Source organism: Periplaneta americana, chromosome 9 (genome assembly GCF_040183065.1).
Source record: "Periplaneta americana isolate PAMFEO1 chromosome 9, P.americana_PAMFEO1_priV1, whole genome shotgun sequence".
Classification (NCBI taxonomy): Eukaryota; Metazoa; Arthropoda; class Insecta; order Blattodea; family Blattidae; genus Periplaneta; species Periplaneta americana.
In genome coordinates, this window is record NC_091125.1 from 89,684,564 (window position 1) to 89,710,741 (window position 26,178).

The 26,178-nt window shown below is 34.4% G+C and overlaps 1 protein-coding gene across 2 annotated transcripts in view; it reads right to left on the reverse strand.

Annotated features, from left to right (window-relative positions):
• Positions 1–26,178, reverse strand: part of LOC138706217 (forkhead box protein J1-A-like) — a 104,618-nt gene that overhangs the window by 17,485 nt on the left and 60,955 nt on the right. For both annotated transcript variants that reach the window (XM_069835254.1, XM_069835255.1), the window contains exons 3-4: positions 6,136–6,186; positions 3,365–3,552 (exon numbers count right to left, since the gene is read on the reverse strand). In XM_069835254.1, the coding sequence (XP_069691355.1) occupies positions 3,365–3,552; positions 6,136–6,186 (239 nt within the window). The remainder of the gene's footprint in view (positions 1–3,364; positions 3,553–6,135; positions 6,187–26,178) is intronic.

The following is a 26,178-nucleotide window of genomic DNA, read 5'->3' on the forward strand; positions in this document are numbered from 1 at the left end:
CATATTGGTGGAAAGTTCATAGTTTTTCAGAAAAAATATTTTTTTTTTCTCAAATTTTTAACATCTCTTATTGGGTAACTATTGCGAGTAGGGTCGTGATTTTTGTCCATATCGATTGGAATTATAATAAAGAATAATAATAAAATTTATCCCTCTGGCGTATTTCAATAGCGTGAACGGTTTTTGTGTAAATTTAATTTTAGATACCCCTAAATTCAAGCCATTGCATAAAGCGAGCAAGTGGCAACGTCTCGGCAGAATGCAGCTTACATACGGTGACTCACCGAGTTCGTTGACCTCTTACACTTGTGTCACGAGTAGAGAGTATTAGCGACGATGTTGCTAGACTGCTCAAACTTCAAACTTAATTTTCTAATTAACCGTGCATTTAATCACAAAACATAATATAGGTTTTCTATTCATTTACGTGTACCCTATCGTCCCTTTCAAGCTGCAAGGTTATTTCACTTCCACTCTGTATAATATTATTGTCGTCATCAATATCATCATTATTGTTGTGATTTTATTATGACATAGAAGTAATCATTTTCTATATCACTTTCACCACCACCACCACCACCACTACTGCCAACTTCAACTTGTCAAATTATCACCATTCTCACATCATCATGATTATCGTCACGGTAATGTCATGATCAGGCTTAGAGACTTTAGACCCGATAGATGAAAACAGTGCGATTTCAATTTGGATAGCTGGACTGTAGTGGGTGGGGGCAGTGATGGTAGCGACCTACCTGTCGTCCCGTGTGCTTTATTTACTCAGCCATACTCATAAGGCAGGGAGAGGAGGTACTGTTCTGACAATAAAAACAGTCCCGTACACCTAGTTCACTTTATCAGAAGAGAGGACAGAAGATAGCTGGTAGTCTAGTTTTGATCTGTGCATGTGGTTATCTATGTGATTAGTCTAAGAATATATGCGATATTCTGTGATATAAAAGACATGCTAGCAGGGAAGAAGTCTACGGACACTGCTGGGGTAGCGAAGATAGATTTCAATGACTTAGTGTTTTTTTCGTTTTGCATTCATTACATCATCCACACCTGTGGAATAACGGTTAGCGCGTCTGGCCGCGAAACCAGGTGGCCCGGGTTCGATTCCCGGTCGGGGCAAGTTACCTGGTTGAGGTTTTTTCCGGGATTTTCCCCTCATGAACAAATGCTGGATAACTTTCGGTGCTGGACCCCAGACTCATTTCACTGGCATTATCATCTTCATCTCATTCACACGCTAAATCAAGTAAGATGTTGATAAAGCGTCGTAAAATAACCTACTAAAATAAATCCATTACATCATGTGATGTAGAGCGGAGCTTCTCCCAATATAAACTTTGTCTTGCCAACTACCGAAGAAAGTTTAGTTTTGAGACCTTCAGAATGTGTGTTGTAGTAGGCTACATTTAACAGTACCATGTATTGTACTTCATAAGTTGTGTAGAATTATTATGTATGTTGAGTAAGTATTGCACTTGTGCTTATGACAGAAGCCGAAAGGAAATGCATAGTAATTAATTTTGAAAATTTCGCATGATAGGTTTTTTATTTTAATCTATGTAAAGATTAATTTTTTGGTTAAATAGAATTTTTCTCCTCTAACAATCATTTTATTTTAATGTTTGATAACTTAGTTGCATTTTTTTGGAACGTCACTGTACAGCACCAGCAGACTGGACTGATCTTGGTTTCATGTAGCATGTCTCTTCTTCTGCCGACTCCAACATAATGAAAAAGCTGCCTATAGTACGGACGTAGTAAACTTATTCTATCGGGTCCAAAATCTCGATGTCTGGTCATGATCATCATCTTATTCAGGATCATTATCATAATTGTTTTGATCATGGAATTATGGCGATAATCTTCCTAATCTTATTCTTATTATCATAGTCATCAAAACCACCGCGTTTGTCATGTTGGTTTTTACAATCAGTTGTAGGCCTAGGCTATATCATTAATATTGTGACAGCGACGTGAGATTCGAACTCACGACCAGCGTCCCGCAAGAGAGCAGATCGCGCGGGCTTCACGGAGCACTGAGGGACGGCGCGCGGCGGAGAGAAGAGAGGGGAAAGGGCCATGCGACGAGGGGAGAGTGCGCGCGCAACTGCTGCGTGCGGAGTAGGGGGGACGGACCCTCCCGACTCTTCCAGAAGTCCGTCGAAGTGGAGATATCCAGATAATGCGAGAGAGCTATCTCTGCACACCCGTAGAAATTTCTCGCAACTATGATTTTGCTATAAAAGAAGAAACGTGCCCGAACTTGGGCAGAGTTTTCAGTTGATTAATCAGCCAGTCAGTGAGTAAGCCAGAGCAAGCAAGCCAGTCTTGTGTACCGGAGTTCGGCTCGAGTGTGCGTCCGCAACTGTGACAGCATCCGAAGGCCTGAGTTCGAGTGCAGTAGACCGCAGTTGGAGGGACCTGAGTTCGAGTGCAGTGGACCGCAGTTGGAGGGACCTGAGTTCGAGTACAGTGAACTGTCTCTGAAGGTCTGTGGTTCGAGATACTGTGAACTCGAGTGACTGAGCTAGAAGAACTGTGAACTGAGAACTGATAGTTCTGATTTGTAAATAGTGCTTTGTAAATATTAGTTAAGATTAACAGTTCATTGTTGTCCAAGTAAATTGACATTGCCGTCAGTGGAGTGCTATAACGAATACTGTGTTGAGTGAAAATCCTATTGTTGACGAGGGCGTTAAGGTGAATTGTAGAAAGGAATTATTGTTGGAAGAATAAAATTCCATTGTTGAGTTGAAATAAATTCACTATATAAAACTATCGCTATAGTCTTTTCAAACAACGGTGATGGAATTCAGCCCACGTCCGTTGTAACATAAGATGGGTGATTTGTTGAAAATCTTGAGTAATTTTTACTCTCAGATCATCAATGTTCTTGTGAATAGACAATGTCTTTAACAAACCCCCACACGAAGAAGTTAGGAGGGGTTAGATCTGGGGAGTTTGGGGACCAAGCCAAGAGATAGCTGCTTCTCGTACTGAGTTTCGCCTGCGACCTCCTTCATATATTTTTTTTTAACACAGAATCTGTTTCTACAAATGTTCGATACCTCATTCAAGGCAGGTTCCATGCTCTATTTTGTCTCTTTATGGATTATGAACGAACACTACTCGTAAGAAGCAGTTTATAAATACAACACAGACCAGATACAAGACATTTACGAGTCTCTCTAGCAGGAATATTATATTTTGTGCTTTATTTTCCAAGAGTATTGTGCATTGATAGCTAAATGCAGTACCATTGAGGCTGTAAATTCATTAGGCCTATCATTATATTGAACAAATCGTTCTGAAGTTTAGCTTAAATCTCCCATTTTATTCCCTAGCTCACCTGCCAGCTGGGATCTGCATTGCGGTAGTATAGGAAGTTGTCTCTAATCCACTTGTAGATGGCGGACAGAGTCATCTTGTTGCTGTTAGCACCCATAGCCATGCAGATGAGGGCCGCATAGGAATAGGGTGGCTTGTGGTCCCCCGAGCTGCGGTAGTCCTCCAGGTTGGGTTCGGACAAGATGGTTTCTGCAAGGAATAGTTTTGCGTTCTTATTCCACAATCTATACCGGGGTTCTTAGCCTATGGGTCGCGACCCAAACAAGGGTTGCTGTGGCTTTCGGGATGGGTCGTCGTTGCTTCCCGAAAAAAATACAATTAAAGAAATGTTAATTAACGTACTTGAGATTATGATTATATTTTATAATTATTGCTTATTAAGAAATATTACAACTCTACATTAATAAATAATTGCTACACTTAAGTACTTGTTTTTATTACAATAGCACTGTACAACTTCAAAATAGGCCCATGGATCGTGCAAGTTTATCGCCCAGTTAACTTTGGGTCTTGGCCAAAAAGGTTAACAAACCCCTGATCTACACATTGATATCTAGAACAGCTTTGCCATTGTTGTACGAGTAAACTAAGGTTTATATAGTGTAAGTGTAAGGGGTATAAGTGCCATTATTTTAACTGATTGTTCATTTCATAAGGGAGCAAAAATGTCCTCACAATTTTTTTTTCGAATTGCAGTATTTAAATTATTATTAAAGTTTACAATATTAGGTGTTTGGCAACGTTGCTGGTTGAGGAGGAGGGAGGGTACAGCTCAAGCGGATACAGACATACCGGTACAAAACAGATGCTCTGTTCTAATGCAGGGGCGGACCGTTGTTTACATAAAACGAACAGCAATTACAAACTTTCAATCTCATTAATAGAACTTTATGGTAAATTTCCATTTTATTTAACAATATGGGGAATATTGGTCCATTTTTTATTGTATGTCTACAAAATAAACAATAATGGTTTTCTGCACAAAATCACACAAACTTTTTTCTAATGCAAAATTTTAATCTCTTCCGCTTCCGTAAAGTGGTATAATTTTTAAACAAATTTCTGGTTGTGTGATTTTTGAAACAGGTTAAGAGACTCCTAGTTTGTAAAAATCGTTGAGAAACCACTACAAAAGTTCGCCGATTAGATAACCTTCTTTGAGGAAACGTTGACGGTACATCCTTCTTGTCTCACTTGAATTACGATGACTTTCTCCATAAATTAATAACATATGATATTCCTAAACTGTAAATGACATTCTAAGTTGTTTATTGAATACCCTGTACTGAACTGTCATCCGCTCGGCAGTAGAGCTATGGACAGGGAGCTTGAACTCAGCTGACTCATATGCACGTCTGTGCAGAGTACTGCCTGCTGAACACGTTGCCACGTCTCTAACGCCAGAACAAATTTAAGCATGCATTTTTATTTAATTTCACGAAAACGTAATAGAACACGAATATTTATTTAAACTAATATTAACGCTTTGTTAGATATACGTACTGATGTAATTGTTTTCGTAATTTTACTAAAGATATAAGCAGTATAACGCGAATAAAATAAGAGAAGAAATATATTTTTTTCTGGAAAAATGATCAAGTTTTGCCCTATGTTGTATGGACATTTTTTGATTCTCTAGACCGTCCCCGACGATTGTGAAAAGGACGGCATTTACACCCCTTACACCCTATATAGGAATATCAATGACAAAAGAAGACACTGTCTTTACCTGTCTGAATAGGATAATTAAGTTCGCAGATGAAAAAGAGGGCGGTGCATAAATATGAGTGTTACAAATGTGACACATACCTTCATGTTCTGCGTATCTCGCAGCAATTAAATTCTTTTGTAATGTGCAAATGATATTACCATTTATAGTTTATTTTCTAGATCTCTTATTAAAACATATTCTACGCAAATAAACGTCTACGGATTAGTACATGTATGTGATTAATTTTTTAATATTTATGCAACATATCTATATGCACATTGTAACTAATTTTGTAATATTATTTTTCTATTTACTGAAATCGGCATTAATTGTAACATGAATGTTAATGTACGGATGGAAAGTAACGTTAAAATCTCAAAATAAGAGGAGGAACAATTAAAAGGTACGTAATCGAGCGTCCTTGCAATGAAATTTTAAGCTGAAAGAAAGTATCGTGTAGGCTCCAAGCCTGTTGATTACTTGTCTCATTTTTATTTTCGTTTGAAGAAACATAAGAGCGTTTTGAAGGAGAAAAGCCGAAAATGGACGTAACCTAATAGCTACCGATTGAGGGCGAGGGCTGTCACAAGCATGACTGAAGAGCAACAGGCCAGAATCGCCGAAGATGTTAAAGGCCTTGACAGAGCCTTGAGGGAGGGTACCGCAGTCCTCGCTAGGCAAGGAATCCGAGCCCTTGTTATGTGCGAGAGACACTCGAGTAAGCTAGACATGAAATAGGTTACTCGTACCGTATGGACTACTGGTTCAGTGGAGGGGGAAGGCAGGTACGATACCACGGGCCTCAAGTAAACATAGTAGGCACAGGTGCATGATCGCGGAGCTCTCAAAGGTAAAAGGTCAATAGAATCTGAGACGAAAATGTAAAAAGAGGAGTTGGCGTAGATGAAAGGATATTGTTATGTTAGAATGCTTATAAAGCAGAACTCTTAAACTGGTTTGGCTATTGAGATTATTTAATAATTTACACTTGGCATATAAACTGTGGGAGATAATCGTAAACTCAACAACCCTCATAATATCCCTGTTGGAATGTTACTTACCTAGGATGTGTCCTGGTTTCAGGGAGCGCGATGGTACCCGGTCCTGCAATCCTGAAATAACAAATATTTTAGATGAATACTATAAACTAGTAGTCCGTCGCAGCAAATGCTTCGTGTTGATTTTCGACAAATGTAATAATAATAATAATAATAATAATAATAATAATAATAATAATAATAATAATAATAATAATAAAAGGATAAAATAATGATAATTATGATAATGAAAGAATAAGAAGAAAATACAGTAGAACCTCTATTACCCGTGGTAATGAAGTGGTGGACTGGACGGTTAATCGAAAAAATCGAATAATACGTACCATAAAATATTTTCGTGAAGTGAATAAGGTCCCGCACCGTGGCGTCGAGGTCTAAGGCATCCTGCCTAGGACTCGCGTTACGGAATGCGTGCTGGTTCGAGTCCTCATGGGGGAAGAAATTTTCTTATGAAATTTCGGCCAGTGTATGGGACCGGTGCCCAGCCAGCATCGTGATGCACAGGGGAGCTACGATAGGTAGCGAAATCCGGTTGCGAATGCCAGCTATAACGGCTGGGGGGATCATCGTGCTAACCACACGATACCTCCATTCTGGTTGGATGATCGTCCACCTCTGCTTCGACATGTGGGCGTGAGGCCAGCAGCCGGCTGGTCGGTCTAGGCCCTTCACGGGCTGTAGCACCACGGATTATTAAGTGATAAGAGTTGAAGTTTCGTAATTTCCTCCGTGATCTTGTGTTTAACACGCTAGGTAGTGGATCAGAAGTTCACTAAATTGAGTTCGATTGTCAACGACATGCTTTTAAGGGGCAAGGAAACTCCTTGTAATGGCTGTCAGCAGAAAGATAGGAATAGGAGAGGTCTCATGTTGTAGATTTACATACTCTATACACTTTATCCTTGATTTTTATTAAATCGGACACAGTTGTAACATCAGTCTCGTATTCTGATGCGAGGTGAGCCACAGTTTCTCTTTCTCCAAATAACTCAATTATTTGCATTTTTTTCACAAAACGTTTTCTTTTGACACTCATGGAAAACATTTTATATAGATGTTGTACAGTACGGCAACTCGAACAGTAGACCAAACAGGAGAAGTGTAAAGGCTTGTAATAACAGTCTCTAGAAAAAATACCGGTACGTACTAATATAGCGTGCAGTGATGCTTCATATGTTTCTATAGCAAAAAAAAAAAAAAAAAGAGTTAGAGAAAGATAGTCGGATAATCCGTCAATCGGTTAATAGGGTGTCGGATAATCGGGGTTCTACTGTAATTATAATATACCCTGAATATGTTGTTACATCGACCTGTAGCTTCAGCAAGTCTTTCTTAGGAAGCAGATATGTTAAACAGTGAAAAAGCTGCCGGCTGATTCGAATAATATAGACTAATAATGCGGTATTTAAGTATAAACAACAAATGATAGATATGCTAACTACAGAGCTACAGAACAAGACTTGGAATGGAATGGGATTTCGGGAGGGAGGAACTACGACCCAGCACTGCGATTTCAAGGTTTATTGTGCTAATCCTCAAGCTAAGCGCATTCCCAAACCCACATCGACTGACTACACTGCGTACCCAAGTTTCGAGCAGGCAACTCCACTCGTGCCTAGGCCAGCCTCCTCCGTGCGTCGCCAGCCGACGTTCGGAGAATGCTATGGAATGATAATGAAATGGAAAATGTTGACGGAATGATATAGATGCCTATTATGGGGAAACGGAAGATCCCCAATAAAAACCCCAATTGCGACCTTGTTCGTCACAATTGTCACGGAACGGGGTTTAGAACCAGTTTATATTCGACCGGTCAGAGAGCATCCATCAAGGTCGAACATCCGACCGAATGTTCGAACTTCAAGCGGCTACCTATGATGTATTGCAGGCTAGGCAGAACACCAGACGCACTTCATCATACACTAACACCGACATTTTCTGAATACACAAACGGAATAACAATTGAAGGACGTTTACTTTGTCTAATTAAAAAAAAATATGAGTTTGATTTAAATATGTCTACAATTGATTGGATACTTCATTAAATTTATATATTTTATTTTCTTTTATTTGAAGTAATTTTATAATCAGAGACCGGATTTTAAAGGGGAAATTTTTCATCAAAAAAGTACAAAAAAAAAAAGGAAAGTTATAGCCAAAAAAGGGCTTCAAAAAGACTATATTACTCCCCAAAACACACTTCAGCACATTCATGGATATACATGACACATTTATTTCTTCGCAACATAAGGAAAGTGTTGTATTTGATATAGTCAAAAAAGGGCTTCAAAAAGGACTATATTACTCCCTCAAAAGGGTGTTATTTTAACTGAAAACATACTTCAGCACATTCATGGATACACATAGCACACAAGCATTTATTTATCGCTTCACAACACAAGGAAAGTGTTGTATTTGATCACATTAAACATTTCAATATGTTTCAATATGATTCTGCCTCTTTGAATGCAGAATGTCTTCATAAACAGAAAATGACCGCTCAGCCAGAGGTGAAAATTTTCTTTTTATCCTGAACTCTAAATCAGCACACTTTATTACTTAGTTTTTCAATGTCTTGAATCAGAAGAAGAACGATATTTATTTTCGCATGCTCAGGAAGTTATAGGCCTATCGGGAAAAAATATAGGAAAAATATCTAAATGTTTGCGATATTCTATCAAAAAAGGACCAAAATAAGAGATGTTTTTTAAAAAGAAGAGAAAAGGGAATGTGGACTAAAAGGGGGGGGGGGAAAGGGAAGTTAAAACCATATAATTTGGTCGGTGGAAGCTAGTTTTGAACATCGTAATTAATTATTTCAGGTTTCGTGTTGAAATAAAAAACAGGGATTAACTTTAAAATCCGGTCTTTATTTATAACTATTACATAAATTAACAAATGAACACCGATCATGGCAAAAGAATTAAGCATAATGCAGAATGTGAAAATATGAGTAAACAAATGCAAGAATATAATTCGCGGGTGCTCGTGTAAAGGGGGTTAAGTCAAATTGCAAGGTATGTAAACTTCTCTACTTTAGTACTGAACAAAACCCCTTTGTCACAAAATATGGAGCCCTGTAGCTGCATCATAGATGGAAGAATAACTTAACCCATTTATCACAAGAGAAAAGTAATTGTGGATAGTTCAAATCTGTACTTATTCCAGTTTAGCCAAATCATACTCAACCCCCTTTACACGAGCACCCGCGAATTACAATTAATTACGAAACAAAAGATAAAATATTTTAGCATGAAAAGTTTTGTTCATTTAGCTTTCATAGTAGCTGAGATATAAAAAAAATGAATTTCACTGAATTTTTGCAGGCCAAATGTTTACTTCCTCCCTCAAACAAGACCAGTTCAAGGAAGAAGCTGACAGTAATTTAAATTAAATTTTGAGGCATGCAGCAACCAATGAAATTATCCCTGGCATTTATATAATTTCAAAGAAAACAAGGAAAACCAACCCTTGAAATACAACTTAAATCTATTTCATTTTAATTGCGGAAAATAAATATTTAATTTTTATTATTACATTAATAGGCTATAATTTATAACGATCTTTTTATCTTTTTAAATTTTTAGGTTATTTATCATTTGTTGGACTGTAAGAATCAGGTAGGTTGTATTCTGCAGAATTTAATTATGTTTCAGAAATCAATATAATTATTACTAGAAATGTTTAATCCTTTCAATAAATTTATAAATTAATCAAACTCCCTCCCTCAAGTTTGTACATCCCTTGCGAACACCACAACTTTATGTCTTAATACATCAGTGCAGGGGAAGACAGCGATATACTGCCTTGTTTGGGTAACTTGTACTCCTTTCTGTACTGCATGAACGAGTTCAGAGCATTGTAGGGGCGGAGGTTGAGGGCGGTCATGGATCTAAAGACGCACGAATGCAATGACAGTACGACTTGGGTAAATTATGTCCAGGAGATTAAAATGATAACTAGAACTGTAAAACGTGTGTATTCAAGATAACGCAGGAAAAAGCATACGCAAAATTAACAGTAAATGTTAATGTTAGTTTTATTTAACGACGCTCGCAGCTGCAGAGGTTATATCAGCGTCGCCGGATGTGCCGGAATTTTGTCCCGCAGGAGTTATTTTACATGCCAGTAAATCTACTGACATGAGCCTGTCGCATTTAAGCACACTTAAATACCATCGCCCTAGCCCGGGATCGAACCCGCAACCTTGGGCATAGAATTAACAGTAAAGAAACTGATTGAAGTTGCATAGCGGATAACTATTATGTAGGATATAATTATAATAACGTTCTTTTTAGAAACAAACTGATACACTATTACAGTAAATCTAACCATAGGAACAGTCTTATAAAAAGTTTTGTCGCACAAATACTTTATACCGTTGTCCCAAAAAGGTGGCAGTACGCATGATCAGAGGACGAGCGACCTGGTTCACAAGAGAAGGACTAGTTGAGGTAATAACATTACATTAGTTTTGTTTTGTTGTATGTCTGATCATATGCACTGCATCCTTTCTGGGACTTACAAAGTATTTGTGTGACAAAACGTTTTTCTAAGACTCTACTATTATTCACAATAATACAGAAAATAGTATATTGCTTTACTAGGTTGCTAAGTGCTCTATAACAGAGACGAGGGAAAGTTTGAAGAAACGAGACGCTAGCACCGAGTTTTTTTAATTCTCGAGACTCTGTTACGCACTTAACGCTCGTGTATTGCATATTATTTTTTGCACAATCATCATTTATAGCTTTATTTTATTTATTATGTAGGCTATTTTAGTTACGGTATGTATTAATTTTGAACCGAACGTGTTTGTAATTTTGTTAATGGCAATGTGTAATTTTCTAGGTGACCGTGTTTTTATATTCTTTTGTTTTATTTGTTGAATACGACTATATCTTTTTATGTGTATACATTGTTCAAATAAATAAAAAGCTATTGCAGTATACGAAACTGAATCATAGACTTTATCCCATAATATTTAATAATTGTTCAAACTTCACGTTCAATTTTAATGTTAATAAATAAAGTTAAAGCACAGTCTAGTATATACAGTCACGAAGCTTGAGTTGTGAGGGTACTAGGAACAATAAACTGTGCAAGTACTATTTCGCATTGTCTGTAATGAGACGATATTAGCGATCCTAGTGGTTAGCAACTATCTATGGATGCATATTTACTACATATAGAGCTTCGTGATTGTATATACTAGACTGTGGTTAAAGCTTGTTCTTTCAGAGTTCTTGTTCTTTTTTCAAGTTACAAGTGACTTTATCTCAAGTTTGTAGAGAATTTACTTACTGCATTGTTATGTCCAGTGTTTCCATAGCAACCAATGAAACGCGTTATATTTTCAAGTTACATGGCATGCAACAATGGTGGTAAGTATGCAAAAGAGAGCATTATTGTGCGACAAATAATATTTTCTTTGTAAAAACAAAATAAAATTTATTAAATTCATTACTCATTAGCAGGGAAAGGATTTATATGTAAATACATATTTACTTATAAAGCTAATATAATTTATATTTTGCATTATCTTTATGTTTCACAATGTGTAGGGTTGAAAAATCCTACTTTTATTTTCCATATTTTTCCATATTTTAGAGTTTAGTACATATTTTCGTTAATTTCCATATATTTTCCATATTTCATATAAAACAGTCCATATTATATTAGGTTTAACAATAAAACAAAACAAAATTCCATTAACTTTTAAAAATACATTTCAACAATAGAGATTTAAACACATGTTCAGTAATCCCTTTAACATCAGAGTTATTTGAAAATTAGCAGTCCTATCAACAATGGGAAAGTAAGTTACAAAACTGTATTAATTTAATTTAAAATTTTTAACAGACTTCAGTTGTGCAGCTCAACAGTTAAATGCCAGTCAGAGTACACATAGGTTCAGTTTTGTAAATCATACTATAAAGACGGTAAATATGCCAAAAGTACGTCATTCAGTCAATTTAAAATCAAAACTAACAAGTTACATTTCAGAATTTAAAGAAGATGGTTTATCAACTGACAATAAAATATTATTTTGTAATTTGTGTCAGTGTGCAGTATCATCTACACAAAGGTTCCTGGTGCAACAACACATTACAACTAGTAAACATCAGGCCAACAAACAACTAAATTCCAAGCAGAGACAATTGTTTTTAACACAACCAACAACATCGAATGTAAGATCTGAGTTTAACATCGACCTGTGCCGTTCTCTCATCTCTGCTGATATTCCTCTCTACAAACTAAAGAATAAGGTCTTCAGGGAATTCCTTGAAAAATATACTCAACATACAATCCCGGATGAGTCAACACTTAGGAAGACGTATGCTCCATCCATCTACGATGAGACAATACAGAAGATAAGAGATGAAATTAAAGATAGTTCAATTTGGGTTTCCATTGATGAGACTCCCGACAAAGAAGGTAGACTTGTTGGTAATGTAGTTATCGGTTTGTTAAGTGAACAATATTCTGAACGAATTCTTTTACATTGTGATGTTCTAGAAAAGTGCAATAACAAAACTATAGTTAAACTGTTCAACGAAGCTATGGGTATCCTGTGGCCAAAGGGTATTATGTACGATAATGTGTTATTCTTTATTAGCGATGCTGCCCCTTATATGGTCAAAGCTGGACAAGCATTATCTGTTGTATATCCTAAATTGACTCATTTTACTTGTGTGGCGCATGCATTTCATCGTGTGGCAGAAGTGGTCAGAGACAATTTCCCTAAAGTAGATTTGTTGATTTCATCAGTGAAAAAAGTATTTCTCAAAGCTCCCAGTAGAGTTAACGTGTTGAAAGAAATGTACCCTGAAATTCCATTGCCACCAAAGCCAATTTTAACTAGATGGGGTACATGGCTAGAAGCAGTTGAATATTATGCCGAACATATAGACTCTATTAACAATGTTCTCCTTGCATTGGACTCTGAAGATGCAGTCTCAATTGATACTGCGAAAACAGTTACCTGTGACATAAGTGTGAAGAATGACTTAGCTCACATTCAGCATACATTTTCATGCATCATAAAAACGCTCAAAAGTCTCCAAAATAGGCACCTTTCACTATCTGAAAGTTTTGAAATTATAAATAGTACTGTGGAACAACTGAATCGTGGTAGAGGTAAAGTTGCAGATGCAGTAAGAGCTAAGGTGGACACTGTACTTTCAAAAAACCCTGGATATGAAGAACTACAAAAGGTTGTTGCTGTGATGAGTGGTGAATCAACAGTGAAGATTAACTTGGACTTATCCCCAGCAGACATTGTGAAATTGAATTATGTACCAGTTACTTCTTGTGACGTCGAACGCTCTTTTAGTCAGTATAAATCTATCCTCAGAGACAATAGAAGAAGATTCACTTTTCAGCACTTGAAAGAAATGTTTGTAACCTATTGTTATGGTAACAGACAATAAAAATTGTGTTTTGTTGAAACTACATTGGAAGATAAGGTACGTCCATTATATTTTTTGTTTAGTTTGATTAAAATGTACCAATATTTAACGTACATAGTCATTTTTTTATAATTTTAAGTCCATATTTAATTCCATATTTTGGTAAAAATCCATATTTAATTCCATATTTTGGTAAAAATAACTACATATATATTTACATATTTCATATATTTTTAGTCCATATAAATCCGTTCCCTGCTCATTAGTCTCTCGCATATTTTTCTTCCTGGTAATTTATTTCCTTCTGATTATACAGAATTACGTACATACGAGTAAAAATACCCCAAGGAGCAAAAGCTTGTGATCGGGTGCAGTTCAGTTACAATAATCAATACAAATAAAATAAAAATACATAATGTAATGAAAAAGTGAACGTAACACAAAGAGAACAACATGAAGCAGAAACAAGACAAGGGCAAGAATGAAAGTACGAGTCCCCGGGCCGTAAGTATAAAATACAACATAAAAAGGTGAACAAAATACTAAACAATGGATAATGATAGTCAAGTACAAATAATTGCACATAAAATACAAAATATGTACGCTATCTACAGAGCTACGTTTATCATAGGTCCCAGAAAAGAGCGGCCGGTTCTAAAATTATACAGAAACAGACAATAAAAATACAGTTTTTGGTCTCCTAAAAATGCAATTCCAGGCTGCTAAATACTATTTTGTGAACGTGAAATGTGTTTCTGTCCGCTAAAACTACAATAATTACAAAAAGACAATTAATTAGTATTAAGCATTAGATGTATACAGTAACAGAACAGTAAGAAAACTTGTGGTTAGAACTTTGTTTTATTGTCGTAATTATTAATTATTTCATTGGCCTCGTTGCTCTATGGCTGCCGATACGTAACTGTTAATATCACAATTAAATTAATTAATTTATCAATGAATTTAGAATTAACTCAATATTCATAATTGGCATTGAAATAACATAACAAGTATTTCTCTAAGTTTTCTGTGTGAAACTTAGCATTTTCTTAGACAGAATCATTTTGTAAGCGGAGAAAGATCTTTCCAATGATACCGAAATAATGGGTGCATGCAGTATTTAAATCTAGCAACATTTGTCATGCTGATTTATTTAGGGAGAAGTATATCCTCTCCATTCATCCTGTTCAAGTACTCAACGAAACCAGATACTTTCCAGGAATTTCATTTCTACAACCAAACCATTACAAGGTCTTTGAACCAAACATATCCCAGGATATTCAACACTTTCTTTTTTGTTACTACATACGAACAAATTAAAAGGGCATATTAATAAAATGGAAATAGGCTTTTAGGCTCTGAAATCTTAGAACAGGCCACAATGGACAAAATAAGCATTTAGACATAATAAAACTTCTTAGAAATGTTCGTATTTTACACAAAACGTGAAGATATTCAACTTATATTTAGTTTATCTTTATAGAAAAATAAGAATTTATCCTAAAATCCCAAGTCCAGTAATTAATTATATATATTATATTCTCATAATGCGTTTCAATGTATGAAGCTCAGGAAATTCAGTGAACGAAACACAGGAGTACAGGAACTGGGCTTCTAAGCTACATTTCGAGCATTGTCGAAGGCTTGCGTGTTGTCTGTGGAGAGTCAAATAGGTTACTCTGTCATTGTCAGTGAAATAGCAATTCATGTTGACACACCGAAAAGAAGAATAGAAATAATAATAATAATAATAATAATAATAATAATAATAATAATAATAATAATAATAATAATAATAATCATCATCTACAATGACCTTTATTACAGACGTACAGCTTTTCCAGCTGTAATAATTAAAAAAAAATCAATAGTATTTCAGAGTAATCAGGAAAGATAGATGTAATTATTCAGATTTTTCATTAAATAAATGAGAAAGCATCAAATGTCATTCACATTGCTCAACTGTAATTCAGAAAGTGTCCGATGTAATTCAGAAAGCATAATTTACGAATACAAATTCTATACCTACTTACTTACTTACTGCTTTTAAGGAACCCACAGGTTCATTGCCGCCCTCACATAAGCCCGCCATTGGTCCCTATCCTGAACAAGATTAATCCATTCTCTATCATCATATCCCACCTCCCTCAAATCCATTTTAATATTATCTTCCCATCTACGTCTCGGCCTCCCTAAAAGTCTTTTTCCCTCCGGCCTCCCAACTAACACTCTATATGCATTTCTGGATTCACCCATACGTGCTATATGCCCTGCCCATCTCAAACGTCTGGATTTAATGTTCCTAATTATGTCAGGTGAAGAATACAATGCGTGCAGTTCTGTGTTGTATAACTTTCTCCATTCTCCTGTCACTTCATCCCTCTTAGCCCCAAATATTTTCCTAAGCACCTTATTCTCAAACACCCTTAACCTATGTTCCTCTCTCAAAGTGAGAGTCCAAGTTTCACAACCATAAAGAACACCGGTAATATACTGTAACTGTTTTATAAATTCCAACTTTTACATTTTTTGACAGCAGACTGAATGATAAAAGCTTCTCAACCGAATAATAACAGGCATTTCCCATATTTATTCTGTGTTTAATTTCCTCCCGAGTATTATTTATATTTGTTACTGTTTCTCCCAGATATTTGAACTTCTCCACCTCTGCAAAAGATAAATTTCTAATTTTTATATTTCCATTTCGTACAATATTCTCGTCACGAGACATAATTATTTACTTTGTCTTTTCGGGTTTTTCTTCCAAACCTATCTCTTTACTTGCTTCAAGTAAAATTCCCGTGTTTTCCCTAATCGTTTGTGGATTTTCTCCTAACATATTCACGTCATCCGCATAGACAAGCAGCTGATGTAACCCGTTCAATTCCAAACCCTCTCTGTTATCCTGGACTTTCCTAATGGCATACTCTAGAGCAAAGTTAAAAAGTAAAGGTGATAGTGCATCTCCTTGCTTTAGCCCACAGTGAATTGGAAACGCATCTGACAGAAACTGACCTATACGAACTCTGCTATACGTTTCACTGAGACACATTTTAATTAATCGAACTAGTTTCTTGAGAATACCAAATTCAATAAGAATATCATATAAAACTTCTCTCTTAATCGAGTCATATGCCTTTTTGAAATCTATGAATAATTGATGCACTGTACCCTTATACTCCCATTTTTTTCTCCATTATCTGTCGAATACAAAATATCTGATCAATAGTTGATCTAGTGTTTTCATGCTCACATTTTATAACATGCATTCACTAAACAAAATAGCCGGTTGCCATGACTACGAAACAAATGATCTTTTCAGAATTTCAATTGTTTTGCATAATCTGAATATAATTACATTAACACCTAAGTACTCGCGAACTATTTTGTGACATTGGGGATCAACGTGAACCCCACGCGACTACTTAAATGTTAATATTGATGTCTTCTGAATTACATCTAACGCTTTCTGAATTACATTTGAGCTTTCCTGAAATACAAAAATCGATCTTTCCTGAATTTCAGTGCAAAATCTGAATTAGGCGTGACTTATTCTGAAATTCACTTGATTAATCTGAAATACAATTGATGCTTTCTGAATGACTAGTTTTGTCCTTCAAATGTAGGGCCAAACGTAAATTCCTTTGCAGAATGAAAAGTTACATTTGTTCGGATCAAATTTCTGCACATTTAAAGGACAAAACTAATTTTTTTTCAATAATCTATTATCATAATACACTTCTCTCTTAAATTGACTGAGCATTATTGGGGATTAAATCAATGGCTTTGCCATAACACGCCATGAAATGTATAATATAAAATAGTTTTTATCTCGAAAAGGAAGCAAAATCAAACAAAATTGTATTAAACTTTTTTGTTTGAAATATCTCAAGGAATAACTCCCTGAAATTAATGACATTAATTACGGTTCATTTTGTATTTATATATTATTTGTTTTTCTGAGTGTAGAGCATAACATTGCCATATAAAACCTATATATAAAAACAATGAAGAAATAACTTAATCAGTGTCCCATGTTTAGAAATTGGCAGACTTTGACTTAGTATCAGTAAATGATGTTCTCTTGTTTTACAAAATGTCAAAGTCTGCTAATTTCTAAACATGGGACACTGATTAAGTTATTTCTTCATTGTTTTTATATATAGGTTTTATATGGCAATGTTATGCTCTACACTCAGAAAAACAAACAATATATAAATACAAAATGAACCGTAATTAATGTCATTAATTTCAGGGAGTTATTCCTTGAGATATTTCAAACAAAAAAGTTTAATACAATGTTGTTCGTTTTTGCTTCCTTTTCGAGATAAAAACTATTATATATTATACATTTCATGGCGTGTTATGGCAAAGCCATTGATTTAATTCCCAATAATGCTCAGTCAATTTAAGAGAGAAGTGTATTATGATAATAGATTATTGAAAAAAAAATTAGTTTTGTCCTTTAAATGTGCAGAAATTTATTGTTTTATACATAGATTTCTTGTGACAGTGTTAAATCTGTAGGCCCTATACCCAGAAAAACACACGGCGGTACAGTATGTTATGGAGTGATGATAAAATGAAAACGGTTCATGTAAGTATATATAATACAATGTCTATAATAAATAAGTCACAACTCCTGATGAAAAAACTGAAAAATGTAAGAGAAGAGAAGAACAGGAAGTAAAAGAGACAGGAGAAAGAAGAACGTAGAATTTGAGGAGTTATAAAGGGGAAAAAATGAATAAAGATATCGCCGCTCCGGAGGAACAACGACGCAAGTGCGACATAAGAACGTTTTTCAGGAGAAAAAAAAATAGAATCTTATTTGGACATAAATACATGTATAAATGAATAATAAATATTTGAAAAAAAAATTATGAAAATCGAAATAAAGCAGAATGTTATAATTTTTGGTTACTTCCAAGTAATAGTAGTCAGATAGGAGTGTTGTTAGTATTCATCCCAGTTTTTCAATTGCGTCATTGCTCTTTCAGAACAGCACGGAAGAGAATGTACAAAACTATAGAGAGGAGATGTTAGGAAATTATGCAAGCACTTCCGGTTTCTATTACTATTTTATTTAATATATAAATTCAAGTTATTTTGAATTTTCCAATTAGGTGACATGTTTAGTTAGTAAAAAGTAAAACTCGATTCTGACTTTTAGTTCGAGGATTTGTGGAACTGTACAAAGAACAGCATTGAAGATTTACTCAACTTGACAAACAATCATTAAACCAATTGCACCAATAATAGATTTAGTTTATAATTGAGTAATAAAATTGTATTTACAACAGAATATATTATTCTTAACTTTATAATATTATTATATCCGTGATTTCTGTATCGTGCCATGTAGATACATATGGGGTTAATACCTCTAAACGGAACATCATCTATGGAACCGCAGGGGGTTGGAAGAACTGTGTCTCATGGCAGCTCGTCATTGCTAGTTGTTCCAGCGTCGAGAGAAGAAGGTTTGCTACTTGCTTAGTCATTTGTATTCATGTAGTTCGCAAGACTGAGATTTTGTTCGAAATGCATATTAACCTTTCAAGATTTTTAGAAAGATCAAAATTAAATTACTCTGATACAAGTGAGAGGAACATCTAGTTTCAAATATTTGTTTAGTTATAAAAATGAAAAAAAAAAGATACATTTTCATTAGATGTAAAGATAAAAGATAAATTTTGTGCTTTTTTAAATAGTTCGAATGCGATTCATGTACTTCATGTTCCGATCAAATATTTTGATTACAAAAATGGAAAAAACGATGAACTTTCATTAGATACAAAGATAAAGATAAATTTTGTTTTTTTTTTTTAAATAATTCGAATGCGATTGTGTATTAATTTCGTATACTTTGTGGCCCGATTAAATTAATGGATCTGTTTAGAGCGTTTCTCCGAAACAAAACAAAATTTAACTTCACGAAACTCTCGAATTTGGCCTACTTGACTCGATTTTCCTACTCCGCAGTGTGAGAATCCAGTATCGAGGTACTGTAATATCGAATATGATCGAGCGAAATGTTACTAAACTTTTACTTTCCGAATATTAAGATTCGTTTACTATAAATTTGTTTTGCAATGAAATTACGTTCGAATATAAATCATCGTACTCAAAATGTAAACAACAGGCTTCCAGTTTCAAATATTTTAGTTACAAAAATGAGTAATATTCCATTAGATACAAAGCTACAGATAAATTCCGTGCTTTAATAAATATTTTCAATGAGATTTAGTGCCTCTGTTCACTTCATATACGCATTTCGTGTTCACATTAAATTAGTTTGCCTGTGTACATTTCGCATAACGCATTACCGTGTTCGACCCTTTTAACCAGAGATTCCGTAGTGCAGAGTCGAATATCGAAATGAAACGAAACTTGATTGGACGGAAGTTGATTGGAACTTTTCGAATCTTGCAAGTAGCAAATATTAGAAGATGAGGTATAGTTTATAATGCCTGATATTGCGCATTTGTCTAATTTAAGTAACTCTAGTTAGGAGTATTTACTATAAACTCCAGGTTTTCAAATGAAATTGCGTTCGAATATAAAATTAAGCGTACTCAATTGTAAAATATAAATGAGACTTCCACTTTCATGTATTTCGGTTAGAAAAATGTGAAGCAATATTCCATTAGATAAAAAGCTGCAGATAATTCCGTGTTTTATTGAATATTTTTAAAGAGACGAGTGTCCATTTCGCGTACGGAACACACTTTACATTAGTGGGTCTGTGTACAGCATTTTCCCCAATATTAACTCAGCACGAAACACGTTACCCTATTTGACTTATTAGCGAATAGCGAGTACCCCCATTATAGAATCTAGTAGAGGTGAAACGAAACGACTGAGGGGAAAATAGACTAACTTTCCATATAGTTTTCGTATTAGAAGTAACAAATTAAAGATAACACAGTTTAGGCAAATATTGCTGTAGGTTAGCTACAATTAACTATTGTGTACTACAATTTATTACTTTGTGATGTTTGCCTAAATCCGCGAAATGAAATATGGTTAGAATTAAATTATCACAAATATCTACAGTATATACAAGGGAATATATAGTGCGTTAAAATTGATGACGTAAATTAATCACTTTGTTGAACCTGAAAGGATTAAGTACAAATATGTACTGAAAACATTAGTTTTACATCGAATTTTTAATCTGTTGTAAACTCTAGATAGAAATCTGAAGCTGTGGTTTTCCGTAGTGTGGGATTTCACTTAAGGTCTCACAAATTGGGAGTGCCTTCGAGTATTTAGACTTTCGCGGTGACTGATTAGAATTAGAATTTTGGGTATTTGTCCTGAACTTGACATGTCGAGTGACTGTTTGGAATTAGTTACTCTGAAATAGGCCTGTTATAACATGAAAAAAGCATAATGCCCAGTTCTTGATCAATTGCAGGAATATCTATAACATAAGCACATATTTTGTCGATTAAACAAAATTCATATTGGAATTGTATTTCATGATTTTTATTTTGTACAGTATTTGATATTCATAAGAAACTAGTTCGATTAATTAAAATGTATCTCTGTGAAACGTACAGCAGAATCCATGTATCTGTCTGATGCGTTTCCAATTCACTATGGACTGAAGCAAGGACATGCACTGTCATCTTTACTTTTAACTTTGCTGTAGAATATGCCGTTAGGAAAGTCCAGGAAAACTGAAAAGGTTTGAAATTGAACGGGTTATATTAGCTGCTTGTTTATGCGGATGACATGAATATGTTAAGAGAAAATTCACAAACGATTAGGTTATGGAAAACACGGAAATTTTTACTCGAAGCAAATGAGATAGGTTTGGAACTAAACGCAAAAAAAAAAAAAAAAAAAAACAAAAAAAACAAAGTAGGCCTATATGATTATCTCGTGACCGGAATATCGTACGAAATCGAAATAAAAAATTGGAAATTTCATCTTTGAACAGATGGAAAAATTGAAGTACGGAACTTTGGGGCCACAGTAACAAATATAGATGACTCTAGAGGAAATTAAACACAGAATACATATGGGAAATGCCTGTTATTCGGTTAAACTTTATCATACAGAATTTATAAAACGATATTACCGGTTCTGTATGGTTGTGAAACTTGGACTCGCTTTGAGAGAGGAACAGATGTTGAGGGCGTTAGAGAATAAGGTGCTTAGGAAAATATTTTGGGCTAAGAGGGATGAAGTTACAGGAGAATAGTTACACAACACAAAACTGCAGGCATTGTATTTTTTAGCTAACACAATTAGGAACATTAAATCCAGGCGCTTGAGATGGACAGGGAATGTAGCACGTATGAGTGAATCCAGAAATGCATATAGTGTTAGTTGGGAGACCTGAGGGATAAAGACCTTTGGGAAGGCCGAGACGTAGATGGGAGGATATTAAAATAATTTGAGAGGTGGGATATGGTGGTAGAGACTGGATTAATATTGCTCAGAATAGGGACCGATGGCGGGCTAATGCGAGGGCGGCAATGAACCTCCGGGTTCTTGAAGTCATTTGTAAGTAGGTATGTAAGTAAATTCTTTATTTTATCTACTTAGCAGACAATTAATATGGCTTAATTATGTTGATAAAACATTTTTTCCCCGTAAGTTGCGATTATTTCCTCAATTTTACATTAATTTGAATCTGTGAATTCCCGAAAGAGATATCCGATATTGCCAAAGGGAGAAATCAGTTTTTCGCTGTGTTAAATACTTGTTGCAGTTGCTAAGATAGTCAATCAGTTGCGCTGTAATTTTTATGATAGATGAATGTCCGAGAAAAACATAGAACATAATTTAAATAAAAATTTTTGTTTGGAAAAAGTAACTTCGAAGTGATCTGTTCAAAATTGATATTTACACCATCAAAAGTTGCTAAGTGACATTTTTTTTTTTTGTTTTTCGTGTTAGATGAAGGGTCGTGAGAGAAATGGTGAAAAAAAATGGAAATTACTTTAAAATTTTTGCTACTCAAAATCTTTACTGGTTTGAGAGATAGCAAGATAAACGATCGTTTTCACGTCGTCGAAGGACTCGAGACTCGGGTTTTTCTGCTGAAAGAGGAACACTGGAATATATGTATAAAAAAACTCTTAAACTCTAAATATCAATTGTGCGTGGTTGCATAAAACACAGCCTTTGATCTATCGCTACCACTACTGAGCGACAAGGTGTAACAAGTAATTTGAGATGAATGAGAGATGCTCTGCTTTTTGTGCAAATATAAATACAGAGAAAGAAAATGTCGGCTTGCCCGTACGATTTTCAAGGTCATACGCAGGAGTTTTGCCGCGGAGAATAAATTCATATCCTATTGAAAATTTACTTTTTTTAATTCCTTTATTTCATTACCTACTTAACAGACATTGAATATGACTTCGGTAGGCCTAATTAAAATTTGATGAAAACTAGTCTCCTTTCTCCAATTTTTACCATTAAGAAATTTGTTGGGTATTTCCTTACGTATCTAAATTTTCAAATGAGAATTTTCCATCCCTGTAGCAGTTAAATTCATGTTTGGAAGAGTTACCCTGGACTTCAAATTTTTATTTATTTATTTTGCTAATACTTATAACATACTATATAGTATAGCCTACATACAACATTTTAGCTCGCCCCTGAAAGAGTAGAACTCTTGTTCAGGGGCGGATTCCTGATTTTAAATTAAGTATATAATACAATTTTTGTCTACTACACCATAAGAATATGTGAATTTAGATTTAAAATTTTTCATTATTTATAAAGTCATACATAACTTTTTAAATTTAATACTAGAACTATTAGAATTGACAAGATTAGGATATTTAAATATGCATTTGTTATATATTCTTGGGCCTAAATTACTACTATGATTAAATACTGTAGCAGTGTTGCATTTTGGTTCAGTCTTAAAGAATTCATATCTTTTCTTTCATAACTGTTAATACAATTCAAAGTTATTTCGATTTTTATGTATAAATTTTATTAATACAATATAATAAATTTCTTATTTCAGGAACCTTAAGGTCTAAAAACAATTTTTTAGGTAGAAAACGAATAGGCTTATGAAGTTATATTTTAATTAACTTCCTCTGTAATAAAGTAGATTAAAATTGGTTTTAAATAAGCTACCTCATCCTACAATTTCGTACATAATTACCGATTGAAATAATATTTTGAAACACAAGTTTAAAATAACTAGTATTGCTTTAAACTAAGTTAATGGGAAATGTCTCGAGTTAGGGAATGTTGCGTAGTCAATTGTTTTGTCCTCCATTTACTAGGACGAAATTCAACGCACTATATTAGAAAAGTTGAATAAACTATTTGAAATATAATACAATTTGATTATTCCAAGAGATTGGAATCTTTCTATAAAATCTTTCTATATTTGGTAACTTACTCTCAAGTGAATTTATGGTGTTTCATACTAACATGCTAACTGCTAACTTCTTTGCAATGCGCGTCTTCTGTATTTCTTGCATGACCGGCAATTGCCTTGTAACATTACTAATATATGCCATACAATTCATTTGAGAGATTCAGACAAATTCTTTGCGGAAGTAGACATATTGAGGCATAAAGTTGCCCAAGAATTCATGCTGCATCAGTAGTAGACTATTTTAAAAAGGAAAATTGTTCAAAGCTGATTGTGTCAAATCTTACTTGAAACATATTATTCAACACTAAGGATTTTGACCATTCACTATTGAAATGGTCTTTACTCGAAATTCAGAAAATTCATTCTTTGTTCGCATGGGCTAATGAGTCACATTTACGTCATTTGTTTATAATATTTTTAAGGTTTCCAGCCATTCTTGCTATGTTAACAATAACATTAGATAAGTGTTACTTTAAAGTATCATTTCTCTGCAAATATCAATGCATTGTTCCATACATAACTTTTTCCTTGCTAAGTTAACTTCTTTAAAAACTACCTTAATTGGTAATTATAATAGTAATCTTGATAATTAACTTTTATTGCAATAATTAAACACAATTAGTTTCTCAATACTTTCATGAAAGCATTTAATTTTGTTTAGATAACAAAAAACATTTAGTTTAGGCCTCATTGCTTTTTTTAATAACGTCGTATTTAATATTTCTTTCAGAATCTAAAATTACTGAAAAATGGTGGAAGACGGTTTACATTTCTAAAATATGAAATATTAAAACATTCAATTTAATAAAGGTTAAAAATGACAATTCCTAGGAAGAAATACAAAATAACTTAATTTTCACAAACGTAGAGCAATTAGATTTACATCTGTGTACCTATCTATCAAAAAGCTTGCTGTAAAAGACATAGGCTACTTAAAACCTGGAAAAAACAAACCTCACCTCACCTCACCTCACCTCACCTCACCTCACCTCACGATCCTCGAGCTTACGGAAATTTTCCATCTATTGTATTTACCTATCTGCGAAAAAATGTACATGCAAAGCTCGCCAAAAAACTTGCACAAACCTAATCTGGCACTGATCCTCGACCGTAGCAAAAAAAATCGCTTATTCCAAAATTCAACCATTTGTACACACATTTATCGGATATGCCGTGCCTTGACAGAAAATGAAGTTCTTCAAATATTCGGCAGTGGCCCCTTTCAAAATTCCAAACCCGTTCACTATTAATTACATATTCACAAACCTGACGTTAAAATTGGTGCCCCATTAACTATTGGACATCGAAAAATAGATTGAGAAGTAGAATCGTCTCTTGACAATTGCCATACAAATCACATCCACCACAAAACTGGTAAAATAAGAAAATCTCTCAAACATATGGCTTGTCCGCCACTTAACAGTAAATAAATGCTCCCAAACCGACATTAACTTCGAAAATGTATTTTTTTATTTATCGGCGTTATGACGGGTAGGCCTAACATAGGTATCCATTTTTTTCCGCTTTTGTCAATCTTTACGTAAATCGTTTTTGTTACTTGAAAACGTTATGTTCGCTGTAGAAGATTTTTTTTTCTTGTAGCGTTGCCTTCACATTTTCTAAGGGACTATATGATATTTCGTGTTCGTAAATCTATAAAAATTTCCAGTGTTCTTTCGTGACATTTTTACGTACTCTAGTAGTACGCGTATAATGCGATACAAGTGTGGTGAGATTTACAGAAACGAGTAAGTTTGAAAAGACGAGACGAAGTAGTCTTCAGAATTTCCGAGTTTATGTAACACTTAACACACAAGTATTGCATACTATTTCTTGTCCGATCTGAATGAAAAATAAATTATTATTATTATTATTATTATTATTATTATTATTATTATTATTAATATTATTATTATTATTATTGTTATTAATCACTTTAGTTTGTTCTTTGTAGGTGTCATTTTTTTTATTCGTATTTGTTGATAGGCGTTATTCATTTACTTACCGCACATGTGTGATAAATAAGTTTGCTAACGCAGCATTTAATAAATGGACATTATTCGAATTAATATAGAAAATTCATACGAAAAATTCCTAATTTCTACAGAAAATTGTTGTCCGTAATATTTTAGAAGGCGAATACTTCGTACAGCTGTTGGCAGCAGAAAAAAAATTGATTTGATAGACCCTCTATTTGACTCTCATTCCAGTGCATAGGTCAAATATAAATGATCGGGACGAAATTCAAATACAAACTAAGCCATTATT